Source organism: Linepithema humile, chromosome 1 (genome assembly GCF_040581485.1).
Source record: "Linepithema humile isolate Giens D197 chromosome 1, Lhum_UNIL_v1.0, whole genome shotgun sequence".
Lineage (NCBI taxonomy): Eukaryota > Metazoa > Arthropoda > Insecta > Hymenoptera > Formicidae > Linepithema > Linepithema humile.
The window spans coordinates 44,858,401-44,878,666 of record NC_090128.1 but is presented as its reverse complement, the minus strand read 5'-3'; the positions used below and the strand labels follow the sequence as shown (position 1 = coordinate 44,878,666).

At 29.9% G+C, this 20,266-nt stretch overlaps 3 protein-coding genes and 1 long non-coding RNA gene across 12 annotated transcripts; 2 read left to right on the top strand and 2 right to left on the bottom strand.

Moving 5' to 3' along the window:
* Positions 1–4,172: 4,172 nt before the first annotated feature.
* LOC136998729 (uncharacterized) lies at positions 4,173–5,391 on the top strand. Its single transcript, XR_010889279.1, has 3 exons — positions 4,173–4,404; positions 4,562–4,685; positions 4,845–5,391. It is a non-coding gene; the product is annotated as an uncharacterized lncRNA (long non-coding RNA).
* On the bottom strand, positions 5,375–11,593 carry LOC136997364 (uncharacterized). 9 transcript variants are annotated; one of them, XM_067348373.1, is made up of 11 exons: positions 11,358–11,593; positions 10,873–10,973; positions 9,557–10,131; positions 9,346–9,470; positions 8,888–9,089; positions 8,423–8,798; positions 7,938–8,287; positions 7,818–7,841; positions 6,866–7,036; positions 6,504–6,732; positions 6,173–6,396 (listed from the first exon to the last, which is right to left on the bottom strand). In XM_067348373.1, exons 3-10 carry the CDS (start codon positions 9,737–9,739, stop codon positions 6,715–6,717), a joined length of 1,449 nt encoding a protein of 482 aa, XP_067204474.1. In that variant the 5' UTR covers positions 9,740–10,131; positions 10,873–10,973; positions 11,358–11,593; the 3' UTR covers positions 6,173–6,396; positions 6,504–6,714. The 9 variants fall into 9 exon arrangements, with proteins under 9 accessions (XP_067204250.1, XP_067204197.1, XP_067204298.1 ...); XM_067348149.1 differs by lacking the exon at positions 6,504–6,732 and having other exon boundaries at positions 5,375–6,396; positions 11,319–11,584; XM_067348096.1 differs by lacking the exon at positions 6,504–6,732 and having other exon boundaries at positions 5,375–6,396; positions 11,358–11,584.
* A 3,161-nt stretch (positions 11,594–14,754) lies between these two features.
* Positions 14,755–15,069, top strand: ND-B12 (NADH dehydrogenase [ubiquinone] 1 beta subcomplex subunit 3). Its single transcript, XM_012378421.2, has one exon. It carries the CDS (start codon positions 14,755–14,757, stop codon positions 15,067–15,069), a length of 315 nt encoding a protein of 104 aa, XP_012233844.1.
* Positions 15,070–15,511: 442 nt separating this feature from the next.
* On the bottom strand, positions 15,512–20,221 carry LOC105678769 (meckelin). The gene is made up of 13 exons (XM_012378383.2): positions 19,817–20,221; positions 19,591–19,746; positions 18,857–19,155; positions 18,520–18,714; positions 18,193–18,456; positions 17,960–18,111; positions 17,719–17,884; positions 17,346–17,630; positions 16,745–17,212; positions 16,413–16,678; positions 16,162–16,336; positions 15,860–16,085; positions 15,512–15,776 (listed from the first exon to the last, which is right to left on the bottom strand). Exons 1-13 carry the CDS (start codon positions 20,001–20,003, stop codon positions 15,553–15,555), a joined length of 3,063 nt encoding a protein of 1,020 aa, XP_012233806.1. The 5' UTR covers positions 20,004–20,221; the 3' UTR covers positions 15,512–15,552.
* Positions 20,222–20,266: the final 45 nt, after the last annotated feature.

Sequence of the window (20,266 nt, the reverse complement as noted above, 5' to 3'; positions counted from 1 at the left end):
TAGAATGAATAATATTAAAGACAAGTTTTAATAGAATCAGAAACACATGATTACAACAGAACAGGGCAGAATGTTAAACCAATAACTTTAGAAAAAAATACTGATTTGCTATTATTAATAGAAAAACAAAAAATTATTTTACAATTCTGCAATAAAATTTATTTCTATATTATATAAAATTACAATGATACACAATTACAATTATATTAATTATCGCTTTTGGACTCTTTTTCGACAAAAAAAATTTTGCACATTTTTGAATGATATTTATCATAAAAACATTAAAAGCAAAGTACCGATTTATACGATTGAGTTTCTTGTGGGCGTGTGATTGCCAAAATTTTTAATAAATATAAAATAATATTTTTTAATCAAAAAAAGCATTGTCTAATAATTTACTTGATTATACACTGTTAAAAACAAATGCGAAAAAAAGAAAAAAAAAGTTGAAAAAAGTCTTGAAGATCTCCGTTATTCTAGCCACTCGCCTTGCTCATTTGCCACACTTACTATTCGGCATTTATTGTCCGCTGTTTCCGACTTGATGGAAAGGAGACGGAACATAATATATTAGCATCTTTCGAATATCTCGAAGCAGAGGCGAACGCGGAGCTCACACGGATACGGTTTTCGCTTGTGCCCTCTTCTCCACGATATCCTTGGTGCTGTCTTACTCGAGTTTGTATCACGTATTACTGATATTGAGTATGAATGTGCATAATCAGTAATTACATCCTAGGCTGATATGTATATGTATAATCGAATCGTTCTTTGATTTGATTTGTTATTGACAATGTGTGGGAATGAATAAAAGAACACGCTGTCAAGAAAATATTTATGTAGATGTAGATCTTTCTGTGTGTGTGTGTGTGTGTGATCAACATATCCACTGTACCTTTTAACGATCTTATTATGAGTGATTTTAATTATCAAAGAATGTTACAACTATTAATATTTTTTTATTAGCAATTTAATCGGCGAGACTATCATCCAACATGAATTATCGGCTTTCAAATTTTGGACGAAAACTAAGTTTTATCTACTTATTTCAAACGGACGCTACACGGAAAGAAAGAATTTACTGGCACAGCAAATTTTACGCTGTTATAATAAAAATATAAATTATAAAAATATTTTGCTACAATAATGTAAATCTTGATGTGTCAAAAAATGTTTTTCCGTGTTTAAAAAGAAAATGTGAAAAAATTCTTAAATTGCTTTAAACATCAAACTAATATTGTGCACTTCTTTCTTTCTTTTTTTATATTCAAGAAAATTCAAATTAATATAAATATTTTATAATAATCGATTGTTATCTCATTTTAGACAACCCAAATTAAAACAGAAACTTTATTTTTAATTTTTTTCCGTATAAAGCATGTAGCTTTAAAATATTGCCTAATATATGCAATAATTTTAATTTGCACATATCTCAAGCAATTTGATAAAGATAGGTTAGATAAAGATAGGATACGGTGATAACAAAAGTGATGAAGCTCCAAATGCCTACACTTGAAGAAGTGCTGGAGGATAACGGTGGAAACGAAGATTTTTTGCTACATTATGTAAATTTCGGCAGTGGTTAAAACAACAAATTCATCTTCCTCAAAGTAAATATTTTCAAATTTCAATCGATCAGTTTCATTAATCAATATGCTAATTATCTAAAAATCTAAAAATATAGTATAGTTTAATAATCCTGATATCCATGATTAATAATAAAAAAAACCACAATGTTTTATTTGTTATTTTTTCATTGAATCTTACATAATGACAAGCATTATTTTACATTTTACAGATATCTTCGACCAACAATTAAAATTTTTCATTTCTACTGTCAAATTTGATTTCGAAAAAACCACAAAATGTTTAGATATGCTTTACACTCTTCATAATCTTATTCCTGAAATTTACGGTAATCTTGATCTTTTTAGCGATGATATAAAACTATACAACACATACTTGTAAGCAATTAAGTCAATTATAAGGTATTTTTAAATCTCTACATATAGCTTTGTATATTTTAAATGTAAAAAATATTATTCAAAAATTTTAGTTTTGATTTTATTGTATAAAGTAACAAATATTAACAAATAATTATAAGAATTGCAAAAACGTATGCATAATAATTTGAAATCTATTTCTGTGCTTGCAAACACATATGAAATTTTAAATCACAATTTAAGACACTGTTTTAACGAGCGTTTATTTTGATTTATTGACAATAAACTAGTGAACTTGCTGAAACTGCAATAAAAAATTCTTCGTAACATTTGCAGAAGATGTTTGAGAGCGCAGTACAAAAAAATTTTGAGCGTGATGATAAGAAATGCTTTCACGATAACAGCTTAAAATACACCATTCAACACACAGCATTTCTAGTAATTTATTATAGATTGCTTGCGAATTGCTGCAACAAGTTGCATAGTTTGATGCAGGCTTTAGTTTGTGTTAAATAAATTTGGAAAAAAAATATTTTTTTAGTTTGTTGCACAAAGGTTACATTATTATTTTCAAATCAGCTATTACAGAATTATTATAATTTCTGTACATTGGTTTCTTTGTTTCTTAAAAATAGACATACCGCATCATCAAACAGAAACACAATGCATACAAATTACGCAATTATACGTTGAATTTGCAAGTATCAACAAACTGCATCCCGCATGAATAATTATTCTTATTTTTCATTTTATAGTCGAATCCAATTAAAAGATATGCATAACCTTTTACAGTTAAGATTTAACTTTTAGATCTGTAATCAATAAATAAAGGGGCAGAAAATGTTATGTACACGAGATATCCTTGAAGAATCGTGCATGTATATTTACCAATTGTTTAGACTCATAGAAAATGTACTCAAAATATACATATACTGAGACATATTAAAATCCAAGACTAGAGAGAGCACACGTATGCGCTTCTCGCTTGTGTAGGTGGGGCTCGAGAGCCGAAGCCCGATAGAAAATATCGCATCCGTGATATATACAAATATTTTTGCGATAATATTCGCTACATAACGATAGCTACATTGTCGTTAAAAAGTTAGAGAATAAGCCTATTGGGCTATCTCGGTCCCACCACCTAAGGATAATGAGATCGCAGATATAATTGAAAACAAAGAAAACACAGAATCAAGAGACACGGTAGTGTCTCGCGCCAAGTTCACGCGCAGCGCGCAACGCAAGCGCAAGACCGACCGTGTCTCTTTACGCGAGCCCGAAAGTTGAGACGAGCCGAGATTATCGGATCTCAATAACGGCTGGGCCGATTGAGTTGATAATAGACTCAATCGATAGCGCATATCCAAATTACATAAGAAAAGTATGCTTGTTTTTACTGTAGGTGCTGTAGAAAAAAAATTATAATAATCCAAAGTCAAAATGTTAAAAAAATTGTCGTTTTCCTAGAACAGCGCTCGGAATTAGTTGCACATTTCGGGCCGATTTCCGAGACGACGCCTTCTGTTCCCCCACTACCGCCCGGCCGCTGGCGGCCGAGCCGCCGATAGCTCTGGCGCAGGAGCGTTTTATATAAGAAATAGGCTGGGTTGTTGAGGTACCTCTCAGAAAATAGTAATATTTTCTTTGTTACATAAATAATGTTTATTTTCATTAATAATTAAATATATATATATTATGTATTAATAAAAATAAACATTATTTAGGTAGTGAAGAAAATGTTACGATTTCCTGAAAGATGCCTAAACAATCCAGCCTATTTTTAATATAAGACGCTCCTGAGCCAGAGCTATCGGCGGCTCGGCCGCCAGCGGCCGGGCGGTAGTGGGGAAACAGTAGGCGTCGTCTCGGAAATCGGCCCGAAATGTGCAACTAATTCCGAGCGCTGTCATAGGGCGGTATTCATAGTCCGTTCTTATATTCAAGATCGTCTTAAGCACGAACTTATATTCGCTCTCTTCGTCAGACACAATCTATGTGTGACGAAGAGAGCGAATATAAGTCCGTGCTTAAGACGATTTTAAATATAAGAACGGACTATGAATACCGCCCCTAGAATGTCCAGCTAAAATGTCCAGTTTCCGATTTCTGACGTTAGATGCGCTGATGACGCTGAGAAGTAGAGTTCCTATAAGTAAGGAACTCTACTGAGAAGCCGCACGGCGCGCGCTTCAGTGTTCCGATTAAGGACCGGTTGTATGCGCATGTGCAGCTCTGCGCATGTGCGGTGATGGAGATCCAGTGCCATTATATGTTGTGTGCACGAAGTAAAAGTAAGGAGACGTAACTACATAGATTGAAAGTTGTCACGAAAAATGTTCCGTGAAGGAGGAGGTTTGCCGAGTGGAATAACTTGCAACATTTCGTCGCCATCTTTAAATTGTCAATGACAGATGAGACCACAGTGAGAGAAAAGGTTATAAGGATTAGAAAAGCATGGAACGTAAGTATGAAATTGAAATAAACAAATAAATTTTTAAAAAATAAAAAAAATGTTACAAATTTTTAAAGAACATAAAGAATATAAAGAATATAAATCTTATATAATACAAACTATGTTTATCTTAAATAAGGTTAATATAATTATAAATATATTTTAGAGAAGAAAACGCCGTAGATGATAATATATATAATTTAGAATATACTTATCAGTATCAGTATTCAAGAAAATAAAGATTAAAAATAAAATATACATATACACACACATTTCTGCAGAGAAAAAAGGTAATAATATTAAAAAGTATTATAATATATAATATTGTATTTATTTATAATAGATATAGTATAGAAGTAGTATTAAAAAAGAAAAACAAAAGTCAGTTTTAAAGTAAAAATATTAATGTTGTAGAAAAATAATATTTATATTACTTTATTATTTTTTAGCATTTCAGACAAAGAAACAAGATGAAATCTAAAAATGATGGACGCAATAATTTTAAATATTTGCAAGACAACTTGGAGTTTATTACATTTCCTTCTACTGAATGGAGTTGTTCAAGAGGGAATGAAATGTTTTTTGGTTTTCAAAAAATAGAAAGTGATTATAGTGTAAGAAAAAGAATTGCTTTTTTGCAAAATGGACAGATTAATATTTATATAAATAATGAAATTCATTCTTTTTCAAAATTTATTGTAATTGAAAATATTGAGGAAGTAAATGAATTTTTAAAAATTGTTGATAAATTGTAAAAATAATACAATATTTATAAAATCAAACAATAGTTTAAACATTTGATTGCATATAATAAATATTTTGATAATTTTAATTTAAATTAGATATTAGAAGATTATTATATCTTGAAATTATTATCGTGAAAGCATATTAGCTTTCTATCTATATTACAAATTATGTATATATATATGAATTTTAATTTTATAAAAATAGGGATTGGAATTGTAAATATGACAATAAATTGTATTAAAAAGTAAATTATTTTTTATTTTATAAAATAAACATTTTTTTTTTATAAAATATAAAAGTAAGTATATAAAATATATATAAAGTTTAACGCTTACTTTTTACGCTATTGTTTTTTACAAGAAGTTATTTCAATTTTACGCCTTTTTGCATTTGTTTTCATTTGTATTACAGTTTCAACCGTATTTGTTTCATTAATTATTTGAGAATGCATATTTGTAGCATTTGGAATATTTAATTGAACTAATTTGGAAGATTTCCTTTTTTCCTTTGTTTTTTCTCTTTCAGCATTATCATTTTTGTTCGCTTGCTTGACCAAAAAAAACATCCGTGTTATTAAATAAAAGCGAATAATATTTTTAGTAAATTCATATTTATGTTTTTCACAACCGATGAGAGTGAATTTTTTTCTTCGTCAATTAATTCCATTATTTCAAATAATGTATTAACATTAATTTCTCCACATTTTGTTGCCTCTATTATTCCTTTTTCCAAAATTGAAAGCAAATTAAATAAAGCTATTGAAGGATTTTTTAAATATCCCTTTGTTTTTATTTGAATTAATTTATGTCTTTCTGGTATTACATCATTTGGTTGTAAAATCAACGTCTTCAAACATTCTTCGCAAATAACATTTTTATTATTAATAATATTTTTAGAAAACCTATTTCCTTTTCTTGCCACATATCCAGCAATGTACGTCAGAATATAATCTGAAGTAGTACATATATGCAAATCATGATCATTAAGAATTGATGGGGCATATGCTAAAATTTCATTATTCCTTCCTCTATCCAAAATAGTATCTATCTGACTTATCCATTGTTCTTCTCTTTCTTTTGTATCTTCTATATCTTTAATATTGAGAAGAACGTTCATTATTTCTCCAGTAGATACGTTACAACCTTTAGGGGGCTTTACAAGAGAATACGTTGATATCAACCTGTATATTTGTATAAATAATTGAGAGTCAGGATGATCATTGGAACCACAATTTCGCATCATCCCAAAAAATCTCTACAAAAATAATTATAAATTATATATACATTACATATTTTATTAATATTTTTAAAAAGTTATGCATTACAAATATTTTTTATTTATATTTTAAAAACGAAATATACCTCTAAATTATCTTGATTTAATCTAGATGTCATTAAATATTGAAATTTGCATTTATTAATCAAAAAAGAACAAATCTCTTCTCTCTCTCTCTCTCTCTCTCTCTCTCTCAAGAGTAGCTTTCAAAGAAATTTTTAAACCATAACAAGTTTGATCAGTTATAAAATTATAATGCATTTTTTTAGCTTCTTTTTCCCATTGAATTAAAAAATTTTAAAAATCTTCGACATTCTGTAAAGTACATATATATGGATAATCATTATAATAGTTAATAAAATTAAAAATTGATTACAATTTTATATAATTCAACGCTAAATGTTAATTACTATATTATAAAATCACTTGCTATGTTATATATGATTACCTTGTAAATTTTGTTATCCGGTCGCAATGAGTTCTTCGGAGTACGACTATTCATAGCAGTGATTAATGCATTCACTCTTTTGCAAAATTTAATTGAGCCGTCAGCATCATTCAAATCATGATGAATATTTGCTTCTTTCAATATTTGCATGGTAGGTGCCACATTAAAAAACTGAAAATTGCATAAAACATTTAATTTCATTGTATTCATATATATAACATATATGATTATAATAATGACTTAGTTTACACCGATTGTTTAGTATGCGTACAAAATATTAAATCTGCTTTGATTGGTGTAGATTTTATCCTAAATGATTTAAATCAATCAAAGAAGCAGATTTAGTATTTAACGCTTAATAAACTGTCGGGTCGGTATAGCTTTATCTACATACTCGAAATGCCATTGCTACATTCATTTTTTGGTAATACTTATAGCGTTTTCGATTATACAGGATTTGAACGACCCAGGGTTGATCAATCACTATTTTACTATAAATGCAAGTCTTTCATTGGTGGAGAGGTTGCAATGACGTCATTAACTAACCCTGGGTCGTTCAAATCCTGTATAATCGAAAACGCTATTAGGTTTAATATGGTTTTCATCCAAATAATAACTAGATTTTAAATTAAAACCATGAGGATTTTCAATGGCAAGTATCGCATACCAATGTTTTAAAGAAATTATACCATCTGGAGTCTGTACGTAACGGAGAATAACTATATGAAATTGTTTAATGCCAACTGCATATTAAATGTATAGTATGCTTCTATGTTAATATAAAGAAATATGAACAATATAAAATTATAAAAAATATATTATAATTTATAATTATTCAGTGTTTGATTATAATTGTTTATCATATTTTTTAATTATTAAATTAAATAATTATTTGAAAGAAATTATGTGTACTTAGATTTTTGTTTCTTATGATGCAAATTTTTAAACTCACCCAAATTCCTGCATATCGATCAAACTAAGAAAAATAATTTCGAAGACATTTTATTAAATGTGGAAAATCAGAAATAAACCACAAGCGTCTTTCTACATCTACAATATGTTGTATACTAACACATTCTTCTTTTACTCCAAATATATTCCACATAGATCGATTCCATGATGCTCCATCTGACACTACAGCGTCTACTTTTAGTCCACATTGTTCTGTTAAAATAATACACTCCATAATAATTTTATGCAAAATTGATGCACTTGCGCTGCCAACACTTAAGAAGCAAGCTAAAGATTGAACCCATGTTCCTTTAAAAGGCTGAAACATAAGAACCAATGCATGGTCCCCCTTTTTTTTCTTTTGTTCTTCTGGAGTATATTTATCTAAATTAACAAAGCCTTCAACTTTTAGATTTGTTCTATTAAAATATAAAGTTTTTGATAATTTCATTTCATCCAACAACAAAACACCTAAAAAAATTTTTTTGGCTATTAAAATATATAATATCTATCGATATACGATTTATGTTTTATGTTTGTATTACGTAAAAATTGCATTGCATATTAATAAAATTGATTTTTGTAAATCAAATATTGTATGTATACCTCGCACATCATTAGGTTCCATGTTTGCCGTTTTCTTTTTCAATATTTCAAATGTGCTCGATTGAAAACCGTAACAACCTTTGACAATTTTAATATAACGATTTAGTGTTTTATTTGAAGGTAATGTTAGAATATTATGAGATCTTAAATAATTGTAGGTTTTTGCACTTTTAATCCGAAGTAAAATGCATTCATATACCCATTCATTCGAATATCTCATGCCTCTGTTATCTTTTAACTTTGCTGCTGCAAAACAAGCTTGTACTGCCAATTGTTGATTTTGTGGTAATTTGGAAATAGTTTCTTCGATTATTTTTTCATTACATTGAGTGCACTTATGTTTCAAATATTTTATTTTGTTATATAATTTTATAATCTATATACAAATATGTTAAGTTAAAAAATAAATTCCAATAAAAAATGTAATTTGTATGTTATAAAAAAATATATAAATATTTAATATACTTTGTTTCGAAGCCTCTTTTCTCGACGTTTGTGATTTAAATTTGACACTTGTAATTTTTTGCTTTTATTTCTTAATTTTTGCATTGGTGTTAAATTATGCGCTTTTCTTAATAATATTTTCCAATTTCTCTTACAAGCCAAACATCTCATGTTCTCTCCTCTATATTGCTCTTTAATTACAAAACCATGACAATTTGTAACCCTGTAAAATTGGTTAGTGCATTTTATTTAAAGTGTGTTTTTCATTTTATTTTTATTTGTATAGTGCACAGTATATTATAATACAGCTTATATTACATATAATATAAGCTATATTATAATACACAATTTTATTAAATAAAAACTTTCTAAAAAATAAAAGTAAATATTTTTATTAATATAAAAGACTAAAATAATATTTTTGTTATTACTTTAGTATTATTTATGTAAAACATAAAAATATAATTTGATGCACAAACCTGTTTTCATTATTAACTTTTTGGCAAGGAAAAAAATTTTCTAATTTCTTCAAAATTTGTTCAATTTCTTGTATGTTATGAATTATTTTTGTGTCAAAAGAAATTTCTTTATCTCCAATAAATACCTATTTTATATATCAACATTTTAATAAATTATTGGTATAAATGTACATATATATTAAATAATATTGTTTTATTGAATTATATTTACTTGAACTTTCATATTTGCTTTAATAATAACACGTCTTAAAATATTATGCAAATCTCTTGTCCAGCATGTCCACATCATACAGCTATTGTTAATATTTGTAAACCAATAAACTGTTGGGACTTTAATATTTTTAGCAATATTGATATCTTCAATAGAAAATTCAATTGTTTCTTTTCTTGACATAAAAGATACATCTTCTTGCAAAGGTTTATTGATTTGCAATACTTTATTTATCACACATGTGTAGATGGAATTGATTTTTCTGTTGAAACTGTTTCCAAAGTTTCATATTCAACTGAAAACTTGTCAGAAGACATAACATCATTGTCACTTTTATGTTCTATCTGTTGATAATATGATATACTTTTTTTTATTGGAAAAATTGTAGGAATAGCTTCTTCTTTTAATTTTGGATTTTTTCTTTGCACATAAATGACTGATCCATCTTCTTGTAAAAATGCATCTTCTTTAATAATATCTTCAGGCTTAAAATGCAGTTCACAAATTCTGCTAGTTTTCTTTATTTTTATATCTTTATTACACATAATATTGGACCAAGAAATAAACATATCATTCTATAAAAAAATTAAATAATTCTTAATAAGAAATATTATGGGTTATTCTTTAAACAATTAATAAAAATAAAAACACAAAGGCCGGTATTCATAGTCCGTTCTTATATTCAAGATCGTCTTAAGTATAAACTTATATTCGCTCTCTTCGTCAGACACAATCTATGTGTGACGAAGAGAGCGAATATAAGTCCGTGCTTAAGACGATTTTGAATATAAGAACGGACTATGAATACCGCCCAAAGGAAGCTCTTTAAGACCCTGAGCTGGAATAATTATCTACGTTGTTATTGTAGGTTTGTTATTGTAACTAAGATTACACTGAAGATGGCCTAAATTGTTGCGCCGAAACGTTTGTACAAGAATAAAATAAGTTTATTGAGCGATCTTATTCCAGTTCAGAGCGGGGATTCTATAACTTCTAGCGACGCTATCGATATCGTTATGTTATCGTTGCGCAGATATTATAGATGACAAAAAAGCTGCGCAACGACAACATAACAATATCGATATCGTCGCTAGAAGTTACAAAATCCCCGCTCTGGATTATAAAAAAAAGAGCTTCCTTTGTGTTTTTATTTTTAAAATTAAATAAAGTATATACTTGTACAATATACTCATATATATACTCGTATACTATAATATATACTCGCGATAACTTTGGAAAAAACTTGAATAAAAATATTTTTCCTTAACATAAATACAATAATGATTTCTGAAAATAAAACCAACATAAATACTTACAGTACGAGGTGTGAACAAACTTCTTTTTTCTGATCCTTTTTTATCTCCCCTTGAATTGCAACCTTTGACACAACAGGCCATTACTTCAGAATTTATTATATCTATAATAAAAATTAAAAATATTTAAAAATAAAATGCAGTTAAATTATCTTATAAATAAAAAAATGAAAATATTAATATATTGCTAAAAATTATTTATATTAATATTTGGACATACTTAGAAAATATATCTATGCTGATTTATTAATAGATAGATAAATAGATAGATAGATTAAAAGATATTGCTTATAGCGAAATGTTAATTGATTTAACATGCAACAATTTTAGGTTATAAAAATTAAAAGTTAATACTACAATAAATTCTAATTTTCTGCAAAACAATTAAAAATAAAATGTTAAATGTTAAACTACATTTACTTTAAAATTTATAATCTTGAAATATATACCTTATATAAATGTTTAATTAAAATTATTTGCACACATACCACGTTGCATACGAATATTTCACAAGCACAAAGTAAGCTTTTTACTTGCTCTTGCTCTTAGTGCAGTCAGTTCAGTTCATGTTCCTCATGGTACAGCTAAAAAAGAACAGATTTAAGATGGCGACGAAATGTTGCAAGTTATTCCATTCGGCAAACCTCCTCCTTCGTGGAACATTTTTCGTGACCAACTTTTTTCTCTATACGCTATCTAGGGGCTTGTTCGTTTTAGCTGCACTGGGGCAGCTCTGGGTCTGCTCTAAACAAGATAATACAGGACAAACTATTTATCTGTCCTGTATTATCCTGTGTAGAGCAGAACCAGAGCAGCCCCAGTGTAGCTAAAACGAACAAGCCCTAGGCTGTGTTCCGAAATTCACTGCCAGTACTGAAAATCTATAATTTACGTTACGTATATTGTAGATTTTCAGTACTGGCAGTGAATTTCGGAACGCAGCCCTAGTTACGTCTCCTTACTTTAAGGCCGGCGTCACATAGAACCCGTAATCCGTAATCCGCACCGAAAGTCCGCAAAAGTTACTAGGGATTGCGTCCGTAACGTTACGTATGTTTTTTCTCCTTGTGTCCCATGGAGCCGTAAATACACACGTAACGGTATTACTATTTTTTATTTAACAGATTATAATTGTTTATTTGTATTTTATTCATAAGAAAACTACAGAATATATTATAATTTTAACAAAAATTTTAATTAAATCGTCAAATTTAGTTAAATAAATAAAATTAAAAAAAGCATTACTAGTAATAACTAGTAACTTTTAGTAACTTTTACGGAAATTTCATGGAATTACGGCTCCATGGGACACAAGGAGATAAAACACACGTAACGTTACGGACGCAATCCCTAGTAACTTTTGCGGACTTCCGGTGCGGATTACGGATTACGGGTTCTATGTGACGCCGGCCTTACTTCGTGAATACAAGACAGCGTTGAGTTGTCATGAATCATAAAGGTTCTAGATGGTTATGGGTGTTTACGATAATTCAAGTTCGAGTTAGTTTCACTAAGACCGAAAAATGAGATATACATAACCATCTAGAACCTTTATGATTCATGACAACTCGACGCTGTCTTGTATTGCTTGAGTTAAATTCATTGAATTTGTTGAGTTTAATAAATATAATTATATACATATATATATAATTATATCTATTAAAGAGGTATACCAACACATACATACCAACATTATTTGTTTCTTTCATAGACTGATTTGCAGTTGACATTTTTTTATTATTAGGACCTTGAATAAGTTCTCGCTGTTTTTTTTGTTAAAAAAAAACATTAATTTAAAATATAAGGCTTACAATAACTTTACTCAAAGTATTGTCCATCATTAGAGACCACTTTCTCCCATCTTTCTGGCAGTAATTGAATCCCCCGTCGAAAAAACGATTCATCTTTTGACGCAATCCATGAATCGACCCATTTTTCGGTTTCTTCGAAAGAATGGAAGCGCTGCTCGCTCAAACCATGCGCCATCGACCGAAACAAGTGGTAATCCGAGGGGGCTATGTCCGGTGAATACGGCGGGTGAGGTAGAACTTCCCATTGAAGCGTTTCCAGGTAAGTTTTGACTGGTTTTGCCACATGTGGCCGAGCATTGTCATGTAACAAAATGACTTTGTCGTGTCTCTGCCCGTATAGTGGCCGCTTTTCTTTTAGAGCTCGACTCAAACGCATCATCTGAAGTCGATAGCGAGCTCCCGTGATAGTTTCATTAGGTTTCTTCGTCTTCAAACTTTGTCGGTGCTCCAGAACGTTCTTTATCTTCAAGGTCAAAGTCATTATTTTTAAAGCGCCTAAACCAGTCTCTGCATGTCGTATTCGACAGAGCATTGTCACCATATGTTTCAACAAGAATTCTGTGTGCTTCAGCTGCAGATTTCTTTTGAATAAAGCAGTGCAATAAAATTCCCCGCAAAAACACTTTATTTGGCACAAAAGTAGACATTTTCGCAATAGGTAATTAAACACGTGGTTGACACTGTGGTAAACTGTATCTACTAGAATTTGAGGTTACATATAGTACTACTTAGCTGATGCGTTTCCGTACGAAATTCCATGCACAGAGTGCCGCTACGCCATCTTTTAAGAAACAGCGAGAACTTATTCAAGGACCTAATACAATAAAATTTGCTCTATAAACTCAACAAATTCAATGAATTTAACTCAAGCAATACAAGACAGCGTCGAGTTGTCATAAATCATAAAGGTTCTAGATGGTTATGTCTATCTCATTTTTCGGTCCTAGTGAAACTAACTTGAACTTGAATTATCGTAAACACCCTATGTATATCTCATTGTCGGTCCTAGTGAAACTAATAGCGTTTTCGATTATACAGGATTTGAACGACCCAGGGTTGATCAATCACTATTTTACTATAAATGCAAGTCTTTCATTGGTGGAGAGGTTGCAATGACGTCATTAACCAACCCTGGGTCGTTCAAATCCTGTATAATCGAAAACGCTATAACTCGAACTTGAATTATCGTAAACACCCTACATCTCTTTAGCATTGCGAAGATAGGCAAAGGGGCGGAGACTAGCAGTCCAGGTTTCTATAGTCAAAGGTTTCTATAGTCAAAGGGTATTACAGTCGACAAAAAGTTTGTCAGACATATCGATTGGTTGTTGAATAGAGAATATATAGAATTTCTATCAGAATTTTAGAAACTTTCTATCCAACAACCAATCGATACGTCCGACAAACTTTTTATCTTATAAATGTAATACCAGCCTAAGGGTGCATTCACATAAACTTGCATAGGCACATAAGAGTATATACAAAAAGATTTGGATATATTTTAACGATTTTCGATCACATATTCTCAATTGATGTCTTTTTTTCAATAAAAAAGTGAATATTTTTGTCATTAGAAAATAAATCTTTCTATTGGATACAAATTATATACCACTGCTTTGGGCTGTGTTCCGAAATTTACTACCAGTACTGAAAATCTATAGTTTACGTCACGTATTTTGTAGATTTTCAGTACTGGCAGTGAATTTCGGAACGCAGCCATGGTTAGTTACCATTACGCATGAATACGCACTTTCTTAAAGATGGCGTATAAACGTATAAGTGTTTAGTAGAAGTATAAAGTCATTTACTTCGAGATAGGTAAGTTATGTAATTTACATTTAATAAATGCTTCTTGATAATAATATCTTAAGATATTTTTTTTTTTTATATATCTTATTATTTATATTTTTTAACTACTCATAGAACCAACAGTCACAAAAATTAACCTCTATTATTTTTTAAAAACAAGAATGAGACAATCATTGAATAGTATAGTATCACAATGTTACAAAAATCTATTAGAGATTTGACATACAAAATTATATTAATATGTAATATATATTTTTTACAGAAAATGGGAGGTCATGGACATCAACCATATAAAATACCTAGCCCTGATATTTATAACGTGGAGAATGTGCCAGAATTGAAACGCGTTCAGGAAGAGTTAGCCAAAAAAGGATTGAAGGATCCCTGGTTGAGAAATTATGTGTGGCGCTATCAAACAACTCAATCATCTTTTAGGCGTGGGTTAGTAACTTTAACCAGAGGCTGGAAAATAGGCATACCAGCATTTTTGATAACCATAGCTGTTGAACAATATTTCGGGATTGACTATTCGGGTCATGGACATCATGAAGATGGTCATCACGGAGATGGTCATCATTAACATTCAATAGAGATCAATACTATATAATAATATATAAAAATAGTAGAAATATTACTGTAAAAACTATGTTACGACATGACGTAAGTCATGAAAATAAAAATTAGAATATAAAAATCATCCTATAAAGCATTTAAATATCTCAATATTTTATCTAAGTTATTCTTATGAAGAAAATCAATAAATTAAAAATAGTGAAAGTATAAAGCTTTATCTAACAAAATTTGTGTTGCTCTTTGATTTAAATGTTAAATTCAGAAAATATAATCAGAAATATATGAATTCAAGAAATTACTATTAATTTTTCAAAGAATGACAACTGTAAATTATACGTTCAATGAAATTAAATGTAAAATTATTTTGACAAAAGTTATATATTACTGTGAAAAAAATTTTTTTAGCAATAAAGAATTTTGAGGTAACAAATAATATATATCAGTTGATATTGGGTTAAATTGTTATAATTGTTCATTAATGATCCTTATGTTACATTAGGAATCTGTCATCCAATAATGATTTCTTACAAAGATTTCTCTTAACAAGGAATCTGATGATTAACAGGAACAATTGCGATACAATTACTGTTCCTGTGCAAGCGAAAGTGCACGAGTTGAATATTACCAAAAAGAACGCAAACATAGTAATCTCAAATGTCGCCAATAACCACTCGTTTCCGTAAAATACCATTCTCTTGAAGGAATAATTGTTATCTGCAATCAAATTATATTTTTAAAATATATGACAATATTCTAATTTTTTATTATTAAGTTTGTAAAGATCAATTTCATATTACCAATGTAGAAGATGGATTTATCTTTGGAAGATCTATTTTTTATATCTGAAAAATGAATGTCGCATAGTTTTTCTAATATATGTTGCTCTTTGATTACATAATCTTCACTTTCCGAGCAATGATCTAGAAATTGCATTAAAAACAATCTTATTTTTGATTTGGTTTCAAATAATTGTTTCAAATTTTTGGAAGATGCATTACTTGTGTTGAAAATTACTGTGCTTTCCTGAAAATTATTAAAATGTTTAATTTGTAGTGTCATGAAAATTAATAAGATATTAACTTTTTCGCGAACAACATACATTTTGCTTCGTAAGCTCGTCGTATAAAGATTTAAACGACTGGTTGAACGATATTATAAAAGTTTGCGTGGTTGTACCAGGTACTAGGCCTCTGTGTGCGCATAAGTTATCTTCCTCCTTCTTTAGGTTATTTATCAAAGTAGGAAGATCGGTATCCGCAAAACCGTGTATTGATCTATTAAAAAAATTAATAATTATATATAATTATCTCTTATTTAATTTTGCACAGGCCACATTTATTTACAAATTACCTCCCATGAATGTAAAAACCATAATACTTTTGCACCAAGAACACACTGATATTTGCGATCGAGCATAGATCAACAAACTCCTGCAATCTGTTTTTGATGTACCTCTCGTAAAACATAACGTGGAATAACCATTGTGCGAAATATACGGACACGTACACGAACGTATAAATCGCATATTGTAGTATGAAATTATTCTCCACATCGGAAGATTTGTCTGCAGTGGTCCATTCCGGTACCGTCGACTTCCATAATTCCAAATCGAACATCTAAAACGATATGAGTATAATTATTTGATTAACTTATTATATTACAAATTTTTTTATGTAACTGACCTGCAAAATAAATAGAGTGTAAATCGATTGTAAGGCTACGTTTATCTTTCTTTTAGTTTGCAATTTGTACCATTCATTCGCGATGAAGTAAGTTCTCCAAATACTAATCGGAGAATTATGCGCATGGCTATGTTCACTTGACTCCTCTAAAGGAGATCTCGCAATCGAACAAATAGAAGAAAAATTTGGTGTACAACTATCGCTCGAGGAAGATTTCGACGCTTCATTCGGGCTTGCGTTGCTGACCGTTTGGCGCGATCTTCTCTTTCGTTTGGACACGATGATCATGTCCGATGTTATTTTTGCAGATCTCTCATTTCTCGGAAATCTATTGGAATATAATTTCCGCAAAGAAGTATGCGGGGAATCGTAAATCAGTTGATTTCGTATCGTTTTCGGCTGCTCCCAGTCGATAAAAAATATATTCAAGTCCCAATGTTGATAAACAAATGCTAACATTTCCACGATCTGAATTAAAACAAAACAGAAAAAGTACAGATTAACATAACAAGAATATTATGAATTTATTAAATTTTCTGCAAAATATTAGAATCATTAAGTTTTTACGAATTGCAAATGAATATCGCGCTAATCTACTTACTTTAAAGGAGAATGCTACCGTCATGTATATACGGATATTTTTTTCGCTCTCTCCGTCGGGAAGTAAAATATACGGTATAGTTTGGCCTTTGTAAAAAACGAATAAGTATACACACATAATAATGCATACGAAAGTGATCGCGTCACCAACTGCACCCATCCCATAGATTATAAACCATAATACAGTAGAAGTGTTAAAACCATTGCCGTAATTTAGTAGAGCATAACTAAATGCCTTGATACAGGAAAGTATCAGAGCTATTCCTATAAGAACTTTTATGGTTACCTAAAATACACATTTTTAATATTTAAAAGAAAAGTAAAATATTATTAAGTGAATATTCCGTCAAAGTTTTACCGATTATGATTTTTACCTGAAAGTTATAATCTATATTATTATCCTTCAATATAAATGTAACTTTATAATCTATTGTAATGACAGAATCAGTGATAAGATTTGGATCTGTCAGTTCATCGTATTCTACGATTAAAAAAGGCGCGAAGATTTTACCATGGTCTTCTCCGTTCAGGACGTTTACTCTGAAAGAAGAATTTTTAACTTTGCCTTTCCGATGATACGTAGAAAGAGAGCTATAAGCGCTGCGAACGACTTACAAGACAGTCAGAGATTTCATGTACCGAAGCATGCTGAGTTCTGTCTTCTTGAATTTGTCGGACATAAAATCTGGCACAGCCATCGAACCGCTTATATTGTCGACTAGGAAGAACTTGCGCACCAGCTGCTGCTGCCAGAGCTCCTCAATATTCTATATATATGAAGCAAAAAACACATTTCTCGTTACAATGTCGTTAGTACTATTATTTTTATTAAAATGCAATGTGCTTACCTGATCTCTTACTTGATCCGTTGACTTAACAATTACAGGCAGTGGATGTATAAAAGTTTTATTATTCTGACTAAACACTAAATAAGGAGATAGTAATTCTACACGTGTATTCAATAATTCAGCAGTGTTGATGTTGCACTTTTTGCTGTAGTTTACACCAAACCTCATGCTATTCAGAAGTTGACAAGGTAGAGTCGAACTGCCGATAGATAAAAATTCACCGTTCAATGCAAATCTTACGACTGCAAAATTGAGGGTACTTGTCTGAAATTTATAAGAGAAATTACAGATAGTTGCAATTGTTGAATGCCTGTTTTTATATCATACCTCATCTTCTTTTTTGAGGCTATATCTCTGAGATATTTTGGTATCATTCTTTAACGCCATAATATCGCTTTTACTGTAAAACAGCCATACTGGTGCTATGGGTGAATGCTTAAAAAGCATACAAGCTATATCGTTAGTGTAAAGAGTCAAAGCACATATATTTGACAAATGTTCACATGCTATCTTGTCTTTTCTCTGAAAGAAGTAATTAAGATTTATATTATTATAATCACTTCATAATATAATGCTTCTCACTCTAAGCTATTAGAATTATTACTAATATTTTCACAGACCTATTACTAATATTTTTAAGGAAGTTTGCAATTTTTTTGTATACCTTGCAGAAATACACTGCTACTTGCAGTTCAATTCTTAAGTAGTAACTGTCTATATTTTGGCTTTGAAACTTTACCAAGTAAGTATTTCTGATATTTGGCCAATCAATAACATCCTCCCTATCTAGGCAAAAATTCTGTAATCTTACATGCGTTGAATCTGAACACATACAATTAATATGACCATAATGTTCACGGTCGCATGGTAAACATTTGGAAAAATTAGAAGATGGATATGTGTTTGGGACACATGGTACACACAGTACATTATCTAATATCATGCCATTTATATTTCTATCCACTGTAAATAAGAATAAATTTGATTAAAAAAATAAATAATAAAAATAGTAAATTTTATTTCAAGAAACATAAGAAAGATAAAGTGCTCTTGAAATAAATTTTTTTTTAGTCTAATTATATCAATTTTAATTAAAAAATTTAAGTTAATTAAAGAATAATAGAATAAGAACGGAATAAAAACAAATAAAATTTGAAAATAATATTTAAAATATTTGCTCTAATAAAGTTTAATTTTATTAATCTAACATCATAAAAATAAAATTATAACTAGTCACAAAATAAAATTGTTTAATGTTTGAATATTATAGCTCATTTGTTATACTTAATTTTTATTTTAATTATAAAAAATTGTATTTTAACACGAATTAAAAAACTCAATTTTTACTAATTACATTAAATTATTGATTATCTATTGTAAGAATGCTTATTGGATTACCTCTTATTTCATTTAAGGAACAATTGCGCTTTGTTTTCAAGATGCAATTTGTTCCATCAACAGTTGGGATCATATTATGATCGCAAGGGGAGCAACGTGGATTGCCGTTCTCAAAGCTGATCATTTTGCTGAACTGATCGCACTTACACTGCAAACCTAAAAAAATCCGAGAAACACGTGAACATAAAATAAATAAATCTCCAGAAAAAGAGATTAATAAACTTGCCATTTTCGGCCGGCACATGATGTTTACTGATGTTGCATTGTAAGCAAGATAAAGAAACCGTATCGAAATACTCATTGTATTTACACAAGATCGGCTTCTTGTATTCGCGCACTTCATTATTCACGTCGAATGCACTTGCTAATATCGAGAAAAAAATTACAAACAATAAAAGACGGCTGCAAATCATATTTGTTTACATGAGTTCCTACCACGCGGTTACTATGCCAACCCATAAATGAGAATCCGGAAAAACTTTTCCCGGTGGTGGCAGCATAAGTAAGTGCTTGTTTGTCAGCGCGAAATTTTGAAACAATTGCAAACTATTTGCTAGTTAAAATCGATCGATCAATTATCGATAGATATTTTCAAAAATGTTTGTTACCTCCGGCCGCAGATGTCTTATCGCGTTGAAGTATTTATAGCGAGATGGCAGCACATTAAGAAAAATCA